The sequence below is a fragment of the Vigna radiata genome, unplaced genomic scaffold (genome assembly GCF_000741045.1).
Source record: "Vigna radiata var. radiata cultivar VC1973A unplaced genomic scaffold, Vradiata_ver6 scaffold_7, whole genome shotgun sequence".
NCBI classification, from domain to species: Eukaryota; Viridiplantae; Streptophyta; class Magnoliopsida; order Fabales; family Fabaceae; genus Vigna; species Vigna radiata.
The window spans coordinates 698,308-719,744 of record NW_014543262.1 but is presented as its reverse complement, the minus strand read 5'-3'; the positions used below and the strand labels follow the sequence as shown (position 1 = coordinate 719,744).

General features: G+C 32.0%; 2 protein-coding genes across 2 annotated transcripts; one reads left to right on the top strand and one right to left on the bottom strand.

The window, feature by feature from the left end:
- The first annotated feature begins 8,684 nt into the window (after positions 1-8,684).
- LOC106753661 (cytochrome P450 94B3) lies at positions 8,685-10,574 on the top strand. Its single transcript, XM_014635506.2, has one exon. The coding sequence runs from the start codon at positions 8,888-8,890 to the stop codon at positions 10,406-10,408; it is 1,521 nt and encodes a 506-aa protein (XP_014490992.1). The 5' UTR covers positions 8,685-8,887; the 3' UTR covers positions 10,409-10,574.
- An 8,921-nt stretch (positions 10,575-19,495) lies between these two features.
- LOC106753710 (cytochrome P450 94A1-like) lies at positions 19,496-21,176 on the bottom strand. Its single transcript, XM_014635566.2, has one exon. It carries the CDS (start codon positions 21,086-21,088, stop codon positions 19,622-19,624), a length of 1,467 nt encoding a protein of 488 aa, XP_014491052.1. The 5' UTR covers positions 21,089-21,176; the 3' UTR covers positions 19,496-19,621.
- Positions 21,177-21,437: the final 261 nt, after the last annotated feature.

The following is a 21,437-nucleotide window of genomic DNA, read 5'->3' as shown; positions in this document are numbered from 1 at the left end:
TACTCATAGCCCTTTTGTTTCAAGTTTTCACCATGCAAAACCTCTAATTTGTACTAAAACACCTAAGAACTCCCTCTAAGATACCCCTAATAGTTCTACACAAGAATTTTACTCATTTAAATGCCTAGACAAGTCCGAATAGGTCTAATAATATACTTCCAACACCCCAAAACAGTTCACAACCCTTCCCTCACAATTTCACTACTAAAAACCCCAAGTTTGAACCAAAAAACATGTAAAAGTCACTCAAACCATTCACAACCTCCTACACTAGATTTTACAATTTTGAAAGCTTCCATAAGTCCTAAATGACTTCTCAATTGAACTTAAATTGTCGTTTTCCTCAATAAACCAAGTCCTTAAAAATTCACAACCAAAACCCTTTTTTTAGCATAAAAGCTCAAGAATTTGACCACCATTCACTCAAAACACTTGAATTCATTACTTCAACCACCAAAAACCTTCATCACACCCAAACATGTCAGTATCAAACATCACAATCGCACAATTCCAATTTTACTCAACATCACACTATCAAAATCATCAATTACACATACATAGTATACACAAGATCATAACAATTTATCAAAATCATCTATAATTCATATTCACAAATTCATCTATAATTCATATTCACAATTTCTCAAAATTCAGAGATACCAAATTTATAATACAAATACAAACTAAAGCACAAATTCTAACTTCCTTTACCTCACAAGAAATTGCCTGACTCTACGAACGTTTTGCCGATTGCTTGAATTGCAAGAAATTTCTAGAGGAACCTATGAAACACCGAATTGGAAACAAAAAGAGTCCTTATAACCTCGTTTTACCAAAGAATCAAGGGAGAAACATATATACTACATGTAAGGAGTGATTCTTGGATAAAATCACAAACTGAGAATGGGCAGAAACATGACTAGAAACTTATTTGCTCTATTCTTGAGATTGATCAGATATATGTGGAGATAACTCAGTTGTGATCTCCTAGGAACTTCTTGATCATCAAACAGATGATCGAGAGATGAAAAATCTTAAATAGATGTGAAGAAAACAAAGAAAAAAAGTTTTAAAATATTCTATTTATATATTATTCAATTATTTTAAAATAAAATAATAAGTTTCATTATTTTAAATCATCTGTTACGTATAATACTTTATTTATATATTTTGACTTATTGTATATTTTAATTTAACTTCTTGTTGAATTAATACTATTAAATTAATAACATTAAAGTTGTTTTATGTTATCGTTTCTTGACTCAATAATTATATTTATTTTAACTTTTTCGATTTATTATTAATCTTTAGTTACGAATTTTGCATTGGAAACTTACTGGGAAAATTTTATTTATTATTTTTATTTACGGTTTAAAAAAAATATATAGTTTTTTCTTCTAATGCAAACGATTTTGTTTGATACATGAACCATTATAATTTTAATTTTACTTACTTGCTAATACTAAATGTATAAATTTTCTTAATTAAGTATCATCAAAGTATTATATCTGTAAAAATTTGCTTCTCTGAATAAGTATTAGTATTCAATTAAAATATATGGTAAAAAAAACTTTTGAATACATTTCGCATGCTTTATTATAAATGAATTATGTGATTCTAAAACTTCTATCAACATTATTAGGATCTGTTCATTTATAATATATTATTTGTATTATAAGTTTTAGCTTAAACATAGAGAATCTTTTGGTCTAAACAGAATGACAATAAAGTTATTTATCTTTTTTCTTGTTGGTAAAGTTTATATTTTGTTAAAAGATAGAGTAGTTGACTTAAAGTTATATATACTATAAACATAATTATAAATGTATTATAACTTAAAATCTTATTCACTAGTGCAAAAACGCTGTTTAACGTCACCCATAAGATGTCGGTTTGTGGGTAACCCAACGTATATGAGTGGATGGTGGTATTATCGTAAATAACTTGGTAAACTAGACGTCGGTTTTAAGGTAAGGCGACATCTATGATATTGCAGAAGTCCCCCCTGCCATAAACCGATGTCTAATGACCTGAGGTAGGTGAAAAGGCAGTCAAGTGACGTCGGTGTTAAAACCGACATCTATGTGGCTGCAATTAATGCTCTTCACCTAATTCACAGGCACTTAGACGTCACGTAGTCAAAAGGCGACGTCTAAGGCCTGTTTGGAAGGCAAGAAGACAAAAAATTCTTCAATTTAGGCGTCGGTGCTGAGGGGAAGCGACGCCTATGTGCTTGTAATTAATTATGTTTGCCAAACTCGAGGGACTTAGACGTAGGCTAGAAGGGCACCGACGTCGACTCTATAATAGACGTCGGCGCCCCATCACAATTGTCGTGAACATCCCTGACAGGAAATCAAACGTCAATCGGTTCAGCTTCCTAGACGTCGGCTCCCCTCAAAACCGACATCTAATGGGTATTGAAAAAGTTAGTTTAAATGTTAACTTGGACATCGTATTAGTGAGATAACCGATGTCTATGTGACTATAGACGTCGATTTCTGGAGAAACCGACGCCCCATTTCATTTTAAATAAACCGCAAACTCTTCGCGACATTCAATTTCTGATATCGTCTTCCTCTTCTCCTTTTTCTCTCGCGGTACCTCTTTTTTTTCTCGCTTGCGGCACCTCTTCTTTTTCTCTCTTGTGGCATTCTATTGTTGTTTCTAATATCTTTATCGTCTTCCTCCTCTCCTTTTTCTCTCTTGCGGCATTGCATTCCAGGTGCATGGTGTTTTTTTTTATGCTTACCGTTTAAACTTTGTTTAGTCTTTCATCGATTATCTTCTGATTCAACTGATTAAAATTTGCTTTCTTTGTGTTGTGTTTTAGTGCAGTTTTGTTCCTTTCTTGGGGTAACGTAGTAACACATTCTCGATTTGCTAACTGCCTTCCAGAAAAAGCGGCGTCTTGTGAATTTCTTTTGCTCGTTTCAACCCAAAAACGACTCTGGGTCGTTGCCTAATTATCGTTTTACCGTGATTTTTCCCTCTTGTGGATGAAAATGGAACTAAGCAACAACCCAGGTTTGGTTTTGGGTTGAAAGGACCCATAAGAAATTCAAAAGACGCAAGCTTTTTTTTTGGGAAACTAGCAAAAGGAGATTGTGCTACTAGGCTATCCAAAGACGAGAACAAAACTGCACTAAAACACAACCACTAGATTAGACGTCGGTTAATATATACACTGACGTCTATAGTACCTTTTAGACGTCAGTCAGTGTCATTTTCGAAGTCTTTAGTGCCTCTTCCACATTGGTTATTGCTCAAACCGACGTCTATACTATGTCTTTAGACGTCCAGTTAGTCCTACTCTGACGTTTAGTGATGTCGGATACGGCACTAACTGACGTCGGGTATATTCATATCCGACGTTCCATTGACGTTACCAGAAATAACGTCGGTTATTTTATAGATGTCAAAAGCCCAAATAACCGACGTTAATCAACGTTTTTCCACTAGTGATTACTACATTGTGATGTTTATATTTTGATATGACTTAGTTTCTTGCTTGTATAATAATTATTTTTCAAATTAATTTATAAATTATTATAAAATACTTAATATGTAAATTTGTACATTTAGTTATATATTGTTGTCATGTCATATTATACGGTCATGTAATCAATAAATTACTTTCAACTATAAAAAAATTGTGGAGTTTTAAAGTTTTAGTAGACTATGAAACGAAATTTTGGGAAAATAAATAAAAAAGCTAGACTTAAAAAAGAATTGTTGATTAGATTATTTTCGTTAGAGGAATAAATTACTTTGAACTATAAAAAAATTGTGGAGTTTTAAAGTTTTAGTACACTATGAAATGAAATTTTGGGAAAATAAATAAAAATGTTAGACTTAAAAAAAATTGTTGATTAGATTATTTTCGTTAGAGGTAGAGATATATACGGATCTAAATGGGAAATTGAAATAAATATATATATATATATATATATATATATATATATATATATATATATATATATTTATTGAAATATCATAAGATATTTTAGTTAAAATTAATAAATCAATTTTACCCTCTTTAGTTGAGTTTGCCTATCATAATTTTTGCGTATATATAATGTCTCTTCGGATTATTTACTATCGTGTAATAGACGTATTTTTTCCAAGGTGAATAGTTAACATTGTATTTCAAAAACATCGATAAAACATATAGTTTTCGTAATGAAATAAGAAGTCGATGATCTGAGTAAAAATGTTTTTAAGATATCAATGAAAAAAATGTTTACTAAGTATATTTGATTTTTAGTTATTTATGATAGTCTTTAAAGTTGTAAATAAGACAACTCTCTATGTATTTATGTTTTGTAATAGAAAATTAAAAGTTAAAAAACATCATTTTTTTTATTTAGATACCAATTAATGTCATTTTACTAATATTTCAAAGTCTTTGGATACACATTTTAAATTATTTTAATTGGTTCTAATTGATACTACGAAATTAAATTCACGCTTAAGTGAGAATATTATAAATTATAAATATCAAAACAATTTCACAAAGTATAAATAACCCAATTAAGTATAATTAATTTTTTTCTATTAAGAAAAAGTTAGAAATATAAAAATTAAAGTCATTTAATTATTACAACTATAAAACAATTTTAATCTAGTACTACATATATTTTAAATTTGTAAAACTTATTTATTTTTATGTTCTGAAATAAAATACTTAATAATATGTAAAATTATTAATCGTTAACTTATTTAAATTTAAATATTTTGTTTGGATGGACTCAATTATCAAATATTATATAAAATATATTTTATTAAAAAAATACACAGAAAAACTTAAATATATTTTTATAAATAGAACTATTATCATTTAAATCTATGAAATAAAATATTTATGTTAAATTTTTTACTATAAATTTATTTTATAAACATATTTTTCTTTTTATCTAAATCGGGTGCATTGCACAGGTTAAAACAGTGGTTTATAGATAAAAAAGGATTTGTATTTAGTTAAAAAGTGAATGTATCTAACCAATATTTTATCTTCTAACTAGTTTATGGCCTATAGCTATATATGGAGGTAGATGTTCTTCCACATGCAAATTTTGACTTTGTATGTCAGAAATACGTGTACGTGGTACCCATTGGTGGTTTCGAATGGGACGGAGTACCCAATAGTTTTTCTTACATGTGTGGTATGGTGATATTTGCACAGAAAAAACAAAGGGATGTACCTTAAAACTTCACATGCCCAAAACAACACAACGTACTATTTTTGTGCTTCTGTGTCTCCGTTTTAACTTTTTATTTGTAGCTCATACTGTTCTTTTCTTGTTTTCTTTTCATTTAATTTTTTTTTCATGCATCTTGATATTTTGATAATTATTTTTAATAATAGGATATATGTGTTATTATTTTATTGGTCTATTAGAATATATATTTAAAAAAATATTTAAAACGGACCAATAAAAAACTATTACATAAACGGTCCGACAACGGATTAAAACAAAAATGCTCACTTAGAACTCGCTAGAATAGGCTCTAATCATGACTCTGATACTATATTAGTAAGTGAGTTTTAAGTCTAACTCAACCCTACAAAACCGGCTTGTAAGGTGAACTTTATACCTCACTTATGTATTATAAATTAACCTTATCTCTAGTCGATATGGGATTTCCAACAATTTTATTTAAAGCAGTCTTTTTTATCTTTTGTTAAAATAAAATCGAACTCAAGTCTTTTACTTTTCCATATATTTTCTGCATTTCTCTGTTTATTTTCTATTTTTGTAGGAAAAAAGAAAGTTAAGAAAGAGAAAATAGGGTTTTGGGGTGGAACGGAAAGGAGTGTAGGGATTTTAAGGGATGACTGCATAATGGATGGAGGAGCAATGTTGACGAAGATCATTTCTAAATAATTAATTATTTTTAATATTAATAATTGTCTTGTATTTTATTTTATTTTTTTTATGTATTTAATCAACTAAATGATTATCGCATTATATTTTGTATATTTTATTGAATAACTAGAGAACGTTTGATTAAATATCTTCACACAGTGTTTCTAAATGTAATGAAGAACAAAATTGATTGAATATTTTTTTTATAGTTGTTTTCTATAAATAATTTTTAGTATTCTCTTGAAAATATTGATTCAATATTAATGGATTCATACTTTTAAGAAACATTTTAATAAAATAAAAATTCTCTCATTTTATATATTTTGAAGAAAGACATCAATAGAGTGAAAAATGTTTCCTCGTACATTGTTATAAGTGACAATCTTTAAACCTTGTGAGGTATGTGACCTTGTGAGGTGTATTTCTCTAGTAGAATTTTAAATATAAGTAGTATTTTTTGAGGATTGTTCATGAGATTTTAGTGTTTATTTTAGTGTTTTCATATTTTGCATGTGAACTGTAATTGTAGTATGAATTAGAAAGATAGCGAAAATCATTTATCTGAAGTTGATTAAATTGATATTAAATGAAGTCTAATATCTTTCAAGAAATCTCTTCTTCCCTTATCCTTTTACATTTTTCTTGAATATATTTGTATTTGCAAGAAACCAAATCTTTTAATTTGATTGTTTTCAAGATAGTTTTTTTAAGATTGTTAATTAAGAGAGAAATAAAAGTTTTAAAACACCATTTCATTCATCTCTTGCAAGTGTACATCCTGTGTTGTTGACAATTGGCCTTATATGTTCGTTTTTAACAGTCTTTCAAAACCAAAAGATCCTATTAAGGTTGGACAAAATCAAAACTTTGTTAAGGATGCCTATATTAAAAAATCTATTTTGTGTTTTTTTTAAACTATTATTTTTGGAAAATTCACATAAAGATCTTTCTTGAATGAACTAATAATAGTTTGGGATGTTGTTATTAATACACAATTCATTTCCTTTAAAATTGTTGAACCACATGTAGATTATTACAAAATTCTCATCCTATATAGTTTATGAGAAGAAAAGAGTTCATCACGTTGTTAAAGAAAAAAGCATGATATCATTTGTCATTACACTAGATGAGTTTTATGTTGGATTTGAAAAACAATGTCAAATCTCAAGTGAAGTTGTTTTGACAATGATGTTTAAAGAGGTTGATCATGAAGATGTATTGATTGTTTTATCTTTTATTGCATATGTTTGTGAGTTTTTATATTAAAATTAACCAAAAGAAAATGTATTTTGAAAAATTAAAAACAAGTGAAAAGGTCTTATAGCTATGTTAATCAAATAAGGTTTTAAACCATCATTGAATTGTTCTTGAGATGTTTCAAAGTAGGATAATTGACTATATGTTTAGTCAACTAATCAAAAGACAGAAAAATTATTTGTTTTCAAATGTTCTCACAATTTAACCAATTAAAGTCTTGCATAATCGATTAACTATGTTGTTTTGAATTAGATGAAAAAGTCAAATAATCTATTAACACATGTTATTGTCATCTTCATTATTTTTTATTATCTTTGTTTATTTCATGTCCACAGGTCATCCACACCGCAAAAAGAAATAATAAAAGAGAAAACATAATAATAAAAAATGGATTTCATTCTAACATTCTCCTAAAAGGTCACCATCAAAATAAGTTTTCTTTTCTTGTAATTTCATTTCTCCAAATTTTATAATTTCATTTAAATGGATTGGGATCAATTTGTCAGCATAATACACCACGACGACGTTAAAATTAATTTCTTAATTATAAATCCTAAATGTTATTTAATGCTCCCCATTTTTTGAATTTTCTATGAATAATGGATCAGCTGTACTGATTTGACCCATTGTTTTCAATAATTAATCTTCTTTTAAATAATTATATTTTACATAATATTTTTAGAGAAATATTCTTTGACATATTTAAATCTTTTACATTCATTTAATATAAATTTTATTTATTTATTTTTTTTAAAAAACTATAAAATTTTATATTTTTTAAATTATTTTATCTTTATATTACGTATGAAATGAACGTAAACGTGTTTCATGTTATTATTAGTCTCACTTTTATTATCCTTAATTATTATCGTAGTGCTGACCTGAGATATCCTCATTTTCATATAACAGGAATATCTTGGTCTAGCGATTTTCGAGTTACATGTGAGAGCCTTTTTCTTTTTCTTGGGGATACTTTTGCTTTTAAAGAAACTCGTATTAGAAATAAATTTCACATGATTTTTACTCTTTTAAATACGAAATTTATTTATAAGTTTATCTTTAAATATCAAGTACGGTGTAGTTTAAAGAAATAAATTTAATATATTTTAAAAATCTTATTCTAGAAAAGAATAGTAACTAAAAATGTATAACAATTTGCACTAAATATCAAATTAGGATGTGTTTCAAATTTCTATCTTTTTGTGTTAGTGATGATGTATACAAATATTTTGTAAGGAAATATATAAAAGTATTATATGCATATATTAAAATATTATATATTACGGGTATAAGATATTATTTTTATTAGATGTGATAAAACGTTGGAGTAATATATATTAATAATTGACGTAATAAAATTAACAGAGAAGTTGACAATAAATATATAAATGAGATAGTAAAAACTAACTTTAGGGAAACATCTCAATCCAACGTCATGAGGAGAGTTTTAAAAAGGTGTAGATGGTCTAAACGGGATCTTGTATATATAAACTGTAAATAAATAAAAAAAAAATACATTTTTGATGTAAAAATATATGCTTTAAGAAATATTAATTTTAAAATAACATCTAATTGTAATAATCAAATTAATTTTAAAATATAAATAAAAAAATTATAAAAATGTGAGCCGAGAGTGTCTTACCTGATCACATGCTCTCACTCTTCTTCCATTTATTTTTATTTTAAGTATCACGCTGAAATATTCCAAACCTTGGAAAGCTTATCACTCGGACAGTGGAGCCACTCATCAATATCTGCATATGGAGCTCTTCTCCTTCCTTTTCATTGCCCTTCTCTTCACTTTCTATCTCTATTTTGTTACAGGAAAACCCCGCAAAACTACCCACAAAGGCTTCAAACACTACCCTCTCATCGGAACCTTACCGGAATTCCTCAAAAACCGCCATCGCTTCCTCGAATGGAGCACCCAAGTCCTCCGCGACTGCCCCACCAACACCGCCGTCTTCTCCCGCCCCTACAGTTACCACGGCGTCATAACGGCCAACCCCGACAACGTGGAACACATGCTAAAAACCCGATTCCAGAACTACCCGAAGGGCGATCGCTTCATCCACCACCTCCAAGACTTCCTCGGCAACGGAATCTTCAACTCCGACAGCGAACTCTGGAAGGTGCAGAGGAAAATCGCCAGCCACGAGTTTAGCACCAAATCACTCCGTAACTTCATTGTCAACTCCGTCACCACCGAACTCCAAACCAGGCTTCTTCCAATTCTCTCCTTAGCCTCGCAGACAAACAGGGTCCTCGATTTGCAGGACCTCTTCGAGCGCTTCGCTTTCGACAACGTCTGCAAGCTAGCTTTCAACGTCGACCCCGCCTGTCTCGGTGGCGACGGTACCGCCGGTGCCGAGTTCATGAGCGCGTTCGAGGCCGCCGCCGGGCTGAGTTCAGGGAGATTCATGAGCGCGTTACCCTTCATGTGGAAAATAAAAAAGCTGTTGAACATCGGAACAGAAAGGAGACTGAGAGAATCAATCACTACCGTCCACGTGTTTGCTGACTCCATCATACGGTCCCGATTGGAGTCCAGGGATCCGGCCGGCGACGACGAAGATTTGCTTTCGCGTTTCATCAGAACAAAGGAGAGCTCGCCGGAGTTTCTCCGCGACGTTGTGATAAGTTTCATTCTCGCAGGGCGTGACACGACGTCGTCCGCGCTCACCTGGTTCTTCTGGATTCTTTCTTCCAGACCTGACGTGCGGAGAAAAATTCGCGACGAAATCGCAAGGGTTCGGTCCACCACACGTGGCGTTGGCGAGTTCGGGTACGAGGAGCTGAGAGAGATGCATTACCTGCATGCGGCGCTTACGGAGGCGATGAGGTTGTACCCGCCAGTGCCTGTTGACTCGAAGAAGTGTCTGGACGACGACGTTTTACCGGATGGAACGAGGGTTGGGAAGGGTTGGTTCATATCGTATCACACGTACGCCATGGGGAGGATGGAGAGCGTGTGGGGAAAAGACTGTACCCGATACAATCCTGATAGGTGGTTGGAGAATGGCGTCTACCGAACAGAGAGTCCGTTTCGTTTTCCAGTGTTTCACGCAGGTCCACGAATGTGTCTCGGAAAAGAAATGGCTTATATTCAGATGAAGTCCATTGCAGCTTCCCTGGTCGAGAACTTTGAGATGGAGGCAGTGGATAAGGACACGTGTCCAGAGCATGTGCTTTCTTTGACGTTGAGGATCAAAGGAGGCTTGCCCGCCAGGGTAAGGACAAGGGATACACAAGTTAGTCTCCACAGTAACACTGGTTTCTAGACCATAGCTTGCAATTTCTCCTATTTCGGAATTAACAAAAATTCCGAGTACATTGTGTTTATTTTCCGTGAAATTTTTAAGAGGTGATGGAATATATAAATATAATAAATATTTATTTATTTTGGTGTTTTTTTTTTCTCTGTCAGATATCTATAACAGAGATAAATATACATGTTAACTATTTTCAGCAAATATCATGTTCCTATTGTTTAATTTTGTACATAATGTGTTAGAGGAAGAGCATCATGAACGAAGAAAAAGAACGAATAGAAAAACAAATAGCAAACATAAAATAAAATGAAAAGAGGTAACTGACAATGAAAAGCCAACTGATAAGAGAAAAATGTTATTTAAGTAGAATTATTTAGAAGAGAAAACAAAAACAGGTACATATATATGCATCATTATACTCACTTTATTTTTTGTATTTTTCAATAATAGTCTTATATTTAATATTTATTAGGTAAGTTTTTAAATTCCTAGTTATAAAACGTTTTTAAAAGGGTGTTGTCACTCTAATAAGATCTCTCCTACTCTACGTGTCTTTTCTTAAGGGTGTATTTTTCCTTTTTTTATAATCCTACAAGGTTACACAGACCAACCAATGTGAAAAGTGTAATCGCTTCTGCAGTTTTCACTTAAACAACTCTTTCTTGCTCTTTTATTTTCTTCCTTCTATTCGTTGTGATGCAATGCAACACAAGTTGAGATTCACCTGCATGGGAACCGCCACCGTGGGATCCGCCGCGTGTGCCTTCTGATGTCGCTCTCCCATTCCACTTGCGAGGTGTCTTCTTCTTGGTCTCGCACATGATTCGAATGTTTTTTAACTCGTGTTTGTTTTACTTAGGGGTGGACAAATCTAACTGAACTGTACTGCACTACTGAACTATAAAACAGAAACAGTTCAGACAAATTGAACTGAACTATATTTTGTTTTATCAAACTGAACCGTTCTAAGTTGTACTGTACTGCAGTATGAATTGAACTATTAACTGAACTGTAAACTGCACTAAATGAACTATTAACTGAACTGTAAACTGAACTAAACTATTAACTGAATTGTAAATTACACTAACAGAACTATTAAGTTTATTGTAAACTACACTAATTTTAATTAAACTACAATATAAACTAAACTGAACTAGTAACTATATTAATTTTAAACTGAATTGTACTAATTTTTAAATTAAATAGTATAACAATACATGTTCTTTTAAATTGAAAATTATTTTAATATTTACTTTATTTTATTCATAAATATCTAATAAATTGATTTTTAATTATTTAATATTATTATTTTCTATTTTATTTATATTTCTTTTATTATTAAAAATTATTTTATTATTTATTTATTTTATTAATAAAAAAATATAAATATATGTATAAATAAATAAATAAATAAATATATATATATATATATACATATAACTTAAAAAATATAAAAATATAAATTACATTTTTTATTTTTATTGATAAAAATATAAATTTTGTGATAAAAAAGTTGTTTTAAAAAATTAATTATTATTTTTTTATGTAAACAGTTATTTTTATTAATATTTTATTATTAAATAAAGTTTTTTTGATAAGATGAAACAATTGAACTGAAATTAGAGAAGATGTAAGAGTAGATACAGTTCTCACAGTTAAGTGAACTGTAACTGTTATCAGTTTAGTTTTTAAAAATTGAACCATATAATGAACCGTTACTAAAAATAGATAAGTTATTTTTAATACAATATAGTACAATTAACTACAGATAAGTTATTTTTGTTCAATCCTAATTTTACTAAGCAACAAACAAGATTCACTTGTTGGTGTACAAATCTCGTTTTCGCAGTTTGTTTATTATCTACGCAAGGTACAGAAATTATGAAAATAGATAAATTCGAAAAAAAAAAAATTACCAGAACGGGTCAGTTTGTATTTATCATAAGAATGGAGAAATCATGCACCTCACATAACGATTTGACTGCACTAAAATTAAAAGTGGCAACTCTTCTGCCGTTTCAATGTGATATAATAAATTACAAAAAAAAAACATGTAATGGAATACATTTTCTATAATATATAATAAAGAATAATCAAGAATACATGAATGAATATCTTATTAAGGATATTGATAAGAATACATTGTGTATGATATATAATAAAAAAATATCTGAATGAATATTTTATTAAAGATATTGACAAGCAGAAGATAAAATAATCAAAGAATAATCAATAATTTCTATTTAAAGATATTTAACCACTAACCAGAATTTTTAATAAGTTTGTTTATATTTTATTTAGTTTATATTTTGTTGTACTTATGTCAGTTTAAGATGACAACTTATAAATAAGAATTCAGGACCAAAAGTTAGTTACATTCTACTCATATTCAACTCATACTCTCAAATACTCAAATAGTAATAATCATTCACTAAATATTCAATCAAGAGCCAAGACTCTTCAATACACGCCTAACTTGGGCGTCGGAGTGCCTTTTGCAGGTACCTCCCCCTCTCCACCAGGAAGGCGAACGAGCAGTCAAATCCTGAAGATCACCGAATGACCAAGATTACAGACGATCGAGCGACCCAAGCGAAAAGAAGATAATCGGAGAACCCAGTTCAAGCGTCGGAAAGCAGTAAAGCCACATTAGAAAAGGTTAGTCTCTTAGTCCTATAAATCTACACCGAAACACATTGTATTGAAATTACTCGGTGACCTTAATTCTCTATAAAAGGTCAATTTAGAACAAGACGATTTTCAATTTTAAAAATGAAGTTATAATTTTCGATAGCTTGATTTTTTTAAAATAATTTGATTAGTGTCGTTACACTTCATAGTAACACAATCCGATAACCCGATCAAAGTCTTATACAGTCCAATCAAGGTTTAATACAACTCAACCAATATTTGAAGCCGCCCAAATGACAGCTCGTTTAAGCCATTGATATAGTTCAACCAAGGTATGATATAGCTTGATCAAGGTCTGATACAACTTGGTCAAGATTTGAAATAGTCCAAACGGTAAACTAACCAAGGTCTGATACATCTCGGCCATGATTTGAAACAGCTCGGATGATACTCCATTTCAACCCTTTTTCAATGCATTATCATGTAAAAAAAAATTCAGTTCGTTTCCATGTGATATCAGACTTTCAATGACAGGAAAAAAAAAACGAGTCGGGCTTGGTTGTAAAGGTGTTGGTTGAGCTATATCAAACCTTGGTCATGTTGTTAGGCTGGTTTTAATATTAAGTGTCGAGGCGTAGGTTCAAAATTTTTTCAGTGAAGTCGGACTATACGACTACATTGACTAACTTGATACTTAAATTGGAAGTCGTCTCAAAATGACTTTCTATTGAGATTCAAAGTCGTCAGGCTCTTAACAACTTTAATGTGATGTAATGATTACATATTCATTATTGATATTACAAGGAAAGCACTAGAAGGGGAGGAAGGTGTGCGAAAGCTGAATAATGTTTTCAAAATCTTTTCGTAAAGAAGCGTCTAATAGTTTGCAAAGACAATGTGTAAAGGTTTAAGATGATTAGACACTAGGATTTAATAATGTGAGTAATTGGAAAAAAATTTAGATAAAGAAATAGTAAACAACATATTTTTATACTTGTTCAATCAACTTGAGCTACGTTTAATTTTCCCTTAAAAAATCTTAAGGGGTTCCACTAATCTTATCCAAGATTACATGAGTTTTGCCTTTCCAGGATCTCATAGAGTATTCCCACCATTCTTGGTTACAATGAGTACTAGTATCGTTCCGGGTTTCCTAGTCAATCTAACTAGACTGAGTTTAACCTCTCCAAGATCTACCCCTAGACAAATGTCTATACATTAGTATTTCAGTTCTTCCATCAAATCCACAAATGGATTTTCTGCAAGGTATAGATGAATACCTCTCAGCGAGAGCATATGTATGTTACAATATAATTTGTGACACTTGAAAGTGTTTCTTCCTTTACAAAGATTTCTCTCTTAAAAGATATTTAGTGTTAGGCGATGTGAGAATACTTTAAGCTTTTCTCTCTTTTCATTTTTCTATTCTTCTTATGTTATCTTGCACTTTTTCATCAACAACTTTTCAATGATATCTTTTCTTCAATCTTTCTTATATATATATATATATCTTCTCTTGAAAGATGACCGTTAGACCAACGAGTTGAGTTCTGAAGAGTTTGTACCCTTTGGATGTGAAGTCTAACTTTAGTCTACATTATAGGGTTCAGAGTTTTTTCTCATAACCTTAAGCTAAATTTGAGCTTGTATGATGTGACAGGGCAAATGGCTTCAAGGAAACATTCCCAAAATGTTATTCTTTTCTCACAATGTCTTTTTCTTAGGTGACGTGATTTTGATCATATCTTTTTGCTTTCTTAATCTACACGCATATTAAGAAACAAAGTATACAAGTATCGATGTAGTTTTTCATACATGCATTAAATATTTTGAATGTTGATAAATGTTATCAGTGTAGCGTGTTCAAGACATTTTATCATTTTTTATTTCGCTAATAAATGCATTGTTTGGTAATACACATGTGTATATTCATCAGATGATATAATCATAAAATACTTTCTCAAGGCTAAAGTGTTTCACAGTCATTTATTAGAAGATAATCTTTGTAGAAAGCTTTGCTTGATATAACATTGTTTTAAATGAAACATTTATTTTATCCTTAATGTTATATAAGAGTTAGACTTCTATTTTCATAAGAAGTTAGCTTATTTTACTCATATAGTCTATTTATATATTTCAACGAAAGACACTTATTCTTAGATGTTGTTTATGATTTTCTATTTCATTTAAACAATTTGCTCTACAAAGCATTTCTTCAATTCTTGGCTTCAGACATTGTAAGATTACTATTGTTTAAACTTCAAAACCAAGGGTTCTATAAACGAGGTTGTCTTGTTCCAACAACTTACTGTTGTAAGAAAAGAGGAAAATAGAAAAGAGAGAAACACCCAGCGAGTCTCTAAATTGTATTGTACACATATCCTCTCTGCGAGAGTAATCGTCTAAACGACTTATAATAATAATTGATAGCAATTCTGAAGAGAATTAAAACATTTATTGTTGAAACTCTAAGGTGTTAATGAAACCTAAGCAGTGTATCAGAGGATACTAGGATTGTATAGTACCGGGAGTAGTGAGAATATTCAAGTAGTCTTGGGTAATGGAAGGTTATTCATTGACTAGGGATACCAAGAGTGGTGAAGAATATTGCACAACCAGGAGTGGGTGAAACTCAATTAGGCAACATATCGGTGGATACTAGGAGTACCTAGAGATACCAAGAGTGATGAAACCAATATAAAAGTATTTGTGAACTTATTTTTTACTTTTGCCTAAACTCTTCTCTTATAAAATGCAGTTACATTTTAGTATTACATACAAGAAACTTCCTATACAAACATTTAGTGTATATTCTGAATAGCGTCTAAAAAGAAGTTATTATTTATAATCAGTTGCAAAGTTGAGCGTTTAACAATTATGTGTTATATCAAAAGGGTTGGGAAAAGAGTTTTCCATTAACACTATTTAACCCCCCCCCCCCTCTCTCCTTTCTAGTGTTTTTCAGGTACTTCAGATTGTGCATGCAATAGATATGTTTTATATCTTTTCACTTGTTGATTTTGAACATTAAGCATTTAATGACTTTTAATGCTTGTTTCAAACAATAAAGTGTTTTTTACATTTAATGCTTGAACTTTTTTTCTCTACTTAGATGTTTTCTTTTTGCGCTTTTTTGTACTTCTCTTCTAAAAAGGACTTATACTTTCGTTGTAAGTTATCCTCTTGGTTCTTCCTTTGAATGATCTTCTATTTAAAGGCTTTTTCAAAAGGCATATGTTATACTGAGCTCTTAGCCTTGATTCTTGTGTCTTTTTTGTCTTGTGTGTGAAACAACAATTAGTTAAAGTCAACTTGTCAGAGCAGACATACTTTTTAGCACTTTGCTCAATGTAGCAAGAACGTTTAACATGTTTCTTCTTTTATAAGTTTTCAATCTTTTTTAAGGCTTTTAGAGGGTTTGGTCAAAGGCATTTTCTCGACACATTTTTACTTCTTAAGAGTTCAATTGAATACCATTGGGTACAATATAACTTACAAGTTTAGCATAACTCTCTTTAGACGTTTTGATTTGTAAGTCGTTTAGCATTGTGTATGGAAGCTTTTAACCTAGTTGTTTTCCCAAGGCTTTTCTATGTTGATGGATGATTTGGGAATCTTGTTTCTAGCATTTGTGTTTCTACCTATCCTATTCTTTAGGTTTAGGTATTTTCATATTCTTATCTCATTTAATGTTATTTGATTAAACTTCATAACATAAGAGCGTTTAGACATATAAGTTTTATAGACAATTTTGTCTTAACATAATGAGCATTTTCAGCCTTTACGCCTCAGACACTTTGGCTCAACGGTGAGGCACTGTGTACCTCGATTGTCTAGGGTCCGACCTAATACTCAAAGATGGATAGGATAATCAAAGGAAAATACAAAGTCTGCAAATCTTATAAATATTTTTTATTTAATTAAAAGATCTTGTAATTTAGGAGATATATAGCAAAAGATAAAAAAAGTTTATATTTTATTTGTAGCCACTTTATTTATAAGTAGAAAGACACACTCAAGACTAACTTAGATTTTGTGGCTTGTAGCATCGCTAACTTTGAGTTAAATTATTCAATATCTATATTTGATCTAACTCAAAATTAACAATGCTCCCAATCATAAAATCCAAATATCTAAGTTTTAGGTGTGTCCTTCTATTTATAAATGAAGTGTTACAAATCATATATCCTTTAAATAAAAAGATAATATTTCAGTTACAAAATACAGATGATAATAATAAACTATAAACTCCTTTTATCTTTTACTAAAATATTATAAAATCTATTAATTAAGTCAAAATTTATTGTAAGAGTTAGATCTAATTCTTGAACATATGTGTTTTAGACCGTTTTTGAAAGTTCTATCTATTTTTTAGTATTAAGACAAACTTGAATAATAGGACGAACAATTTTTTTAATAAATACTTTATATTTTTGTATTATGTAGTGTCTACTGTTGGGCCCTTTCTGAAGTTGTCCCTGATTCGTGGTGTACATGGTTGAAGCATCCGATCGGTTATTTGACAGCACAATTATCATGATTGAAGCAACCGATCGGTTATGAGACAACACAATTAGCAGGTAAGTTGGAAAACATTAATGGACAATTAATACGTTTAATGGTCATATCAAATATAAATATACGACATTAATGAGTGGTAGGTTATACTGCCTAAAAATATACTATATTAATTGATAGTTAATGGGCTTGATGGTTATGAAGCCTATAAATACGAGATTAATGTCCAAGTTAAGACACTTTTTCCATAATCAAGATCAGAAAAATATATCTGACTTAAGCGTCGAAGTATTTTCTGCAAGTCAACCAACAATCAGGAAATTGAATTATCAGAAGTAGTGTCGTCAGAATGGGTTGAAACCCGTGAGCCAACCCGGCTTACCACGGGTTTGAGCCGGGTTGGGTTGGAAAAAAATGTGAAAATTTTGATGCGAGCCAATTTTGACCTGACTCACTAAGAACCTGGCTGACACGGGTTGAATCCGTGGTGGGTCAGATTGGCTCACCAACCCACCTATTTTTTTATTTAAATCAAATTAATTAAATTAATTATTCAAATCTATTTTTTTTATTGAAATCAAATTAATTATTCAAAATACACAACCTTTATTTAGGCTATTTTTACAATATTTAAGCATACTATATATACAATATTTTTATAATAGTTAAACATATACGATATTTTTACAATATTTAAACATCCTATATATACAATATTTTTTACAATATTTAAACATCATATATATACAATATTTAAACATACATTATATACAATATTTTTACAATACTTAATAATTAATAACATAGAAAAATATATACAATATTTTTACAATCACTTAACCACTTCATCAAACACTTTCATTGTTTAATATATAGAATCATAGCAATATAAAATCATATAAAATATCCTATATAAAAAACATCCTTTATGTAACTAAGATTTTTCAGTTTTTTTACATTAATTATTTCTAAATAAACACATGTTACTTATGATAACTAAGATTCTTTAATTTTTTTTATATTAATAAATACAAAATAAACACATGTTACTTAATAATTTAGATTCTTCAGTATTTTTTAGTTTCTTTTATATCAATTGGTCCAATTATCACTGTTTCAATTTGATCAATCAAAGTAACATATTAAAAGATCCTCAGGAGAAGAGGGTGAAAAAAAAAATTAATGAGTCAACGGGCCAACCCGTTTAACCCACCAACCCGTGGTGGGTCTGGTCGGGTTCAAATTTTTTTGACTCACTAATAAATGAACTGGGTTGGGTTGACTCACTAAGTGACCAACCCATAATGGGTCGGGTCGGGTCGGACCAGATTATCCGTTTTGACAACTTTTATCAGAAGAGAAAGAAGAAGGGAGGACGATCGATCCTAGACCTTTTCAACCGAAACAATTTTCAATGAAACATTTATTCACTTTTTACTTATTTACCCTTACTAAATATTTTTAGTATTTGATTTAAGGTTTATCTCTAACCAAGAGATGTACAGGCTCAACTATAATTCAGGTATTTGTATAAAATGTTATCACACCATTGTGTCACATTTTTTCATTAAATACAGGGTTGATCGTTTAAGCTTCTCATATATTGAAAATTGCGCAATTATTATGAAATGTTTGTATTTAACATATATAGAAATTAAAAGTTCATTATTAATTGTTGATTTTTGGTTCTAGATTTACTAGTTCCCGTGATTGGAGTCAAAAGTATTTACAAAATTGTGATGAACACCTTAATCGTCCTTTCTTACGTCGACAACAAGAACACCTCTCAAAGTGGTATATTAAGACGATTCCATGCTTCAATCAAATATTTGTACCGCCTTATACGGATAACGGGACTTATATATCTAGTAATTATGGCATTGGATATACATAATTTTATGAGATATTGTCGAGTTGAATACGAACTTGGGTGTGCATACATATTATACATATTTTAATTTATTTTTAATTTAAATTTGTTTAAAATATCATAATGTAGAAGTAGGAGGAGAATGCTGGTATCGACGGTTGAAGCATGGAGTAGTGGAAGACAACGGTGAAGAGAAGTCAGCCTTAGCAGGCATCCCTTAGTCTTACCCTCACTGGGAACCCTCCCTTCATTTTCAACGTCAAAGAAAGCAAATGCTGTGGACACGTGTCTCTATCCGCTGCCTCAATCTCAAACTTCTCCACCACTGAAGCTGCAATGGACTTCATCTGAACGTAAGCCATTTCTTTTCCCAGACACATTCGAGGACCCGCGTGAAACACCGGAAAACGAAACGGACTCTCCGTTCGGTACACGCCGTTCTGCAACCACCTTTCCGGATTATATTTGGTACAGTCTTTTCCCCACACGCTCTCCATTCTTCCCATCGCGTACGTGTGGTATGTTAGCAGCGACCCCTTCCCAACCCTCGTTCCATCGGGCAAAACGTCGTCGTTCAGACACTCCTTCGTGTCAACCGGCACGGGCGGGTACAATCTCATCGACTCTGAAATTGCCGCATGCAAATAATGCATCTCTCTCAGTTCCTCGTACCCTAACGGGCCAACGCCGCCCGTGGCAGACCGAACCCTAGTGATTTCGTCTCGAATTTTTCTGCGCACGTGAGGTCTGGATGAAAGAATCCAGAAGAACCAGGTGAGCGCGGACGAGGTCGAGTCACGCCCCGCGAGAATGAAACTTATCACAACGTCGCGGAGAAACTCCGGCGAGCTCTCCTTTGTTCTGCTGAAACGCGAAAGCAAATCTTCGTCGTCGCGGTTGTGTTCCTTGGCTTCCAATCTGGACCGTATGATGGAGTCAGCGAACTCGTGGACGGTCCTGATTGATTCTCGGAGCCTCCTTTCTGATCCAAAGTTGAACAGCTTCTTTGTTTTCCACGAGAAACATGATATGCTCAGGAACCTCTCTGAACTCAGCTTGGTTGCATCCTCGAACGCGCTCATGAAATCAGTGCCAGCAGTGCAGTCATTGCCGAGACAGGCAGGGTCGACGTTGAAGGCTAGCTTGCAGATGTTGTCGAATGAGAAGCGCTCGAGGAGGTTCTGCAAATTGAGGACCCTATTTGTCTGGGAGGCTTTGGAGAGAATTGGAAGAAGCCTGGTTTGGAGCTCGGTGGCGATGGAGTTGACAATGAAGTTACGGAGTGAGCTGGTGGTAAACTCGTAGCTGGCGACTTTTCGCTGCACCTTCCAAAGTTCACTGTCGGAGTTGAAGATTCCGTTGCCGAGGAGGTCCTGGAGGGGGTGGATGAAGCGTTCACCCTTTGGGTAGTTTTCGAATCGGGTTTTGAGCATATGTTCCACGTTGTCGGGATTGGCCGTTACGACGATGTTGAATCTGTAGGGGCGGGACATGACGGCGGTGTTGGTGGGGCAGTCATTGAGGACTTGGGTGGTCCATTCGAGGAAGCGATGGCGGTTTTTGAGGAATTCCAAGAGTCTGAAGCATTTGTTGTTGCGTGGTTTTTCTATGGCGAAGTAGAGAGAGAGAACGAAGAGAATGGCAAGGAAGAGGAAGGACAAGAACTCCATGTTCGTCGGCAGAGCAGAGAAGGAGTGTTGATCATGTGTGTACCTACACAAGAGCTTATCTTACGGTAAAACATCTTTACGGAACCACTTTCACTTTTAAACAAGGAAAAGGGCTTTTTAACCACACATTTTAATAATTTTTAAATGGAAAATGTTACTTTGACAACGTATTTTGACACCCTTTTTGACAACGCCAGGTGTCGTGCGTTGAGTGGCCATTATTTTTAAAAGAAAAAACTTGAGGAGAAGGGCATTTGAGGAAATTGGGTTGCTGGAAATGAATTCTTTTCGCGCCTAGGTTCATATCTCTGGCCACGACGATACAACAGTTATCTCTCTCGCCACGAAA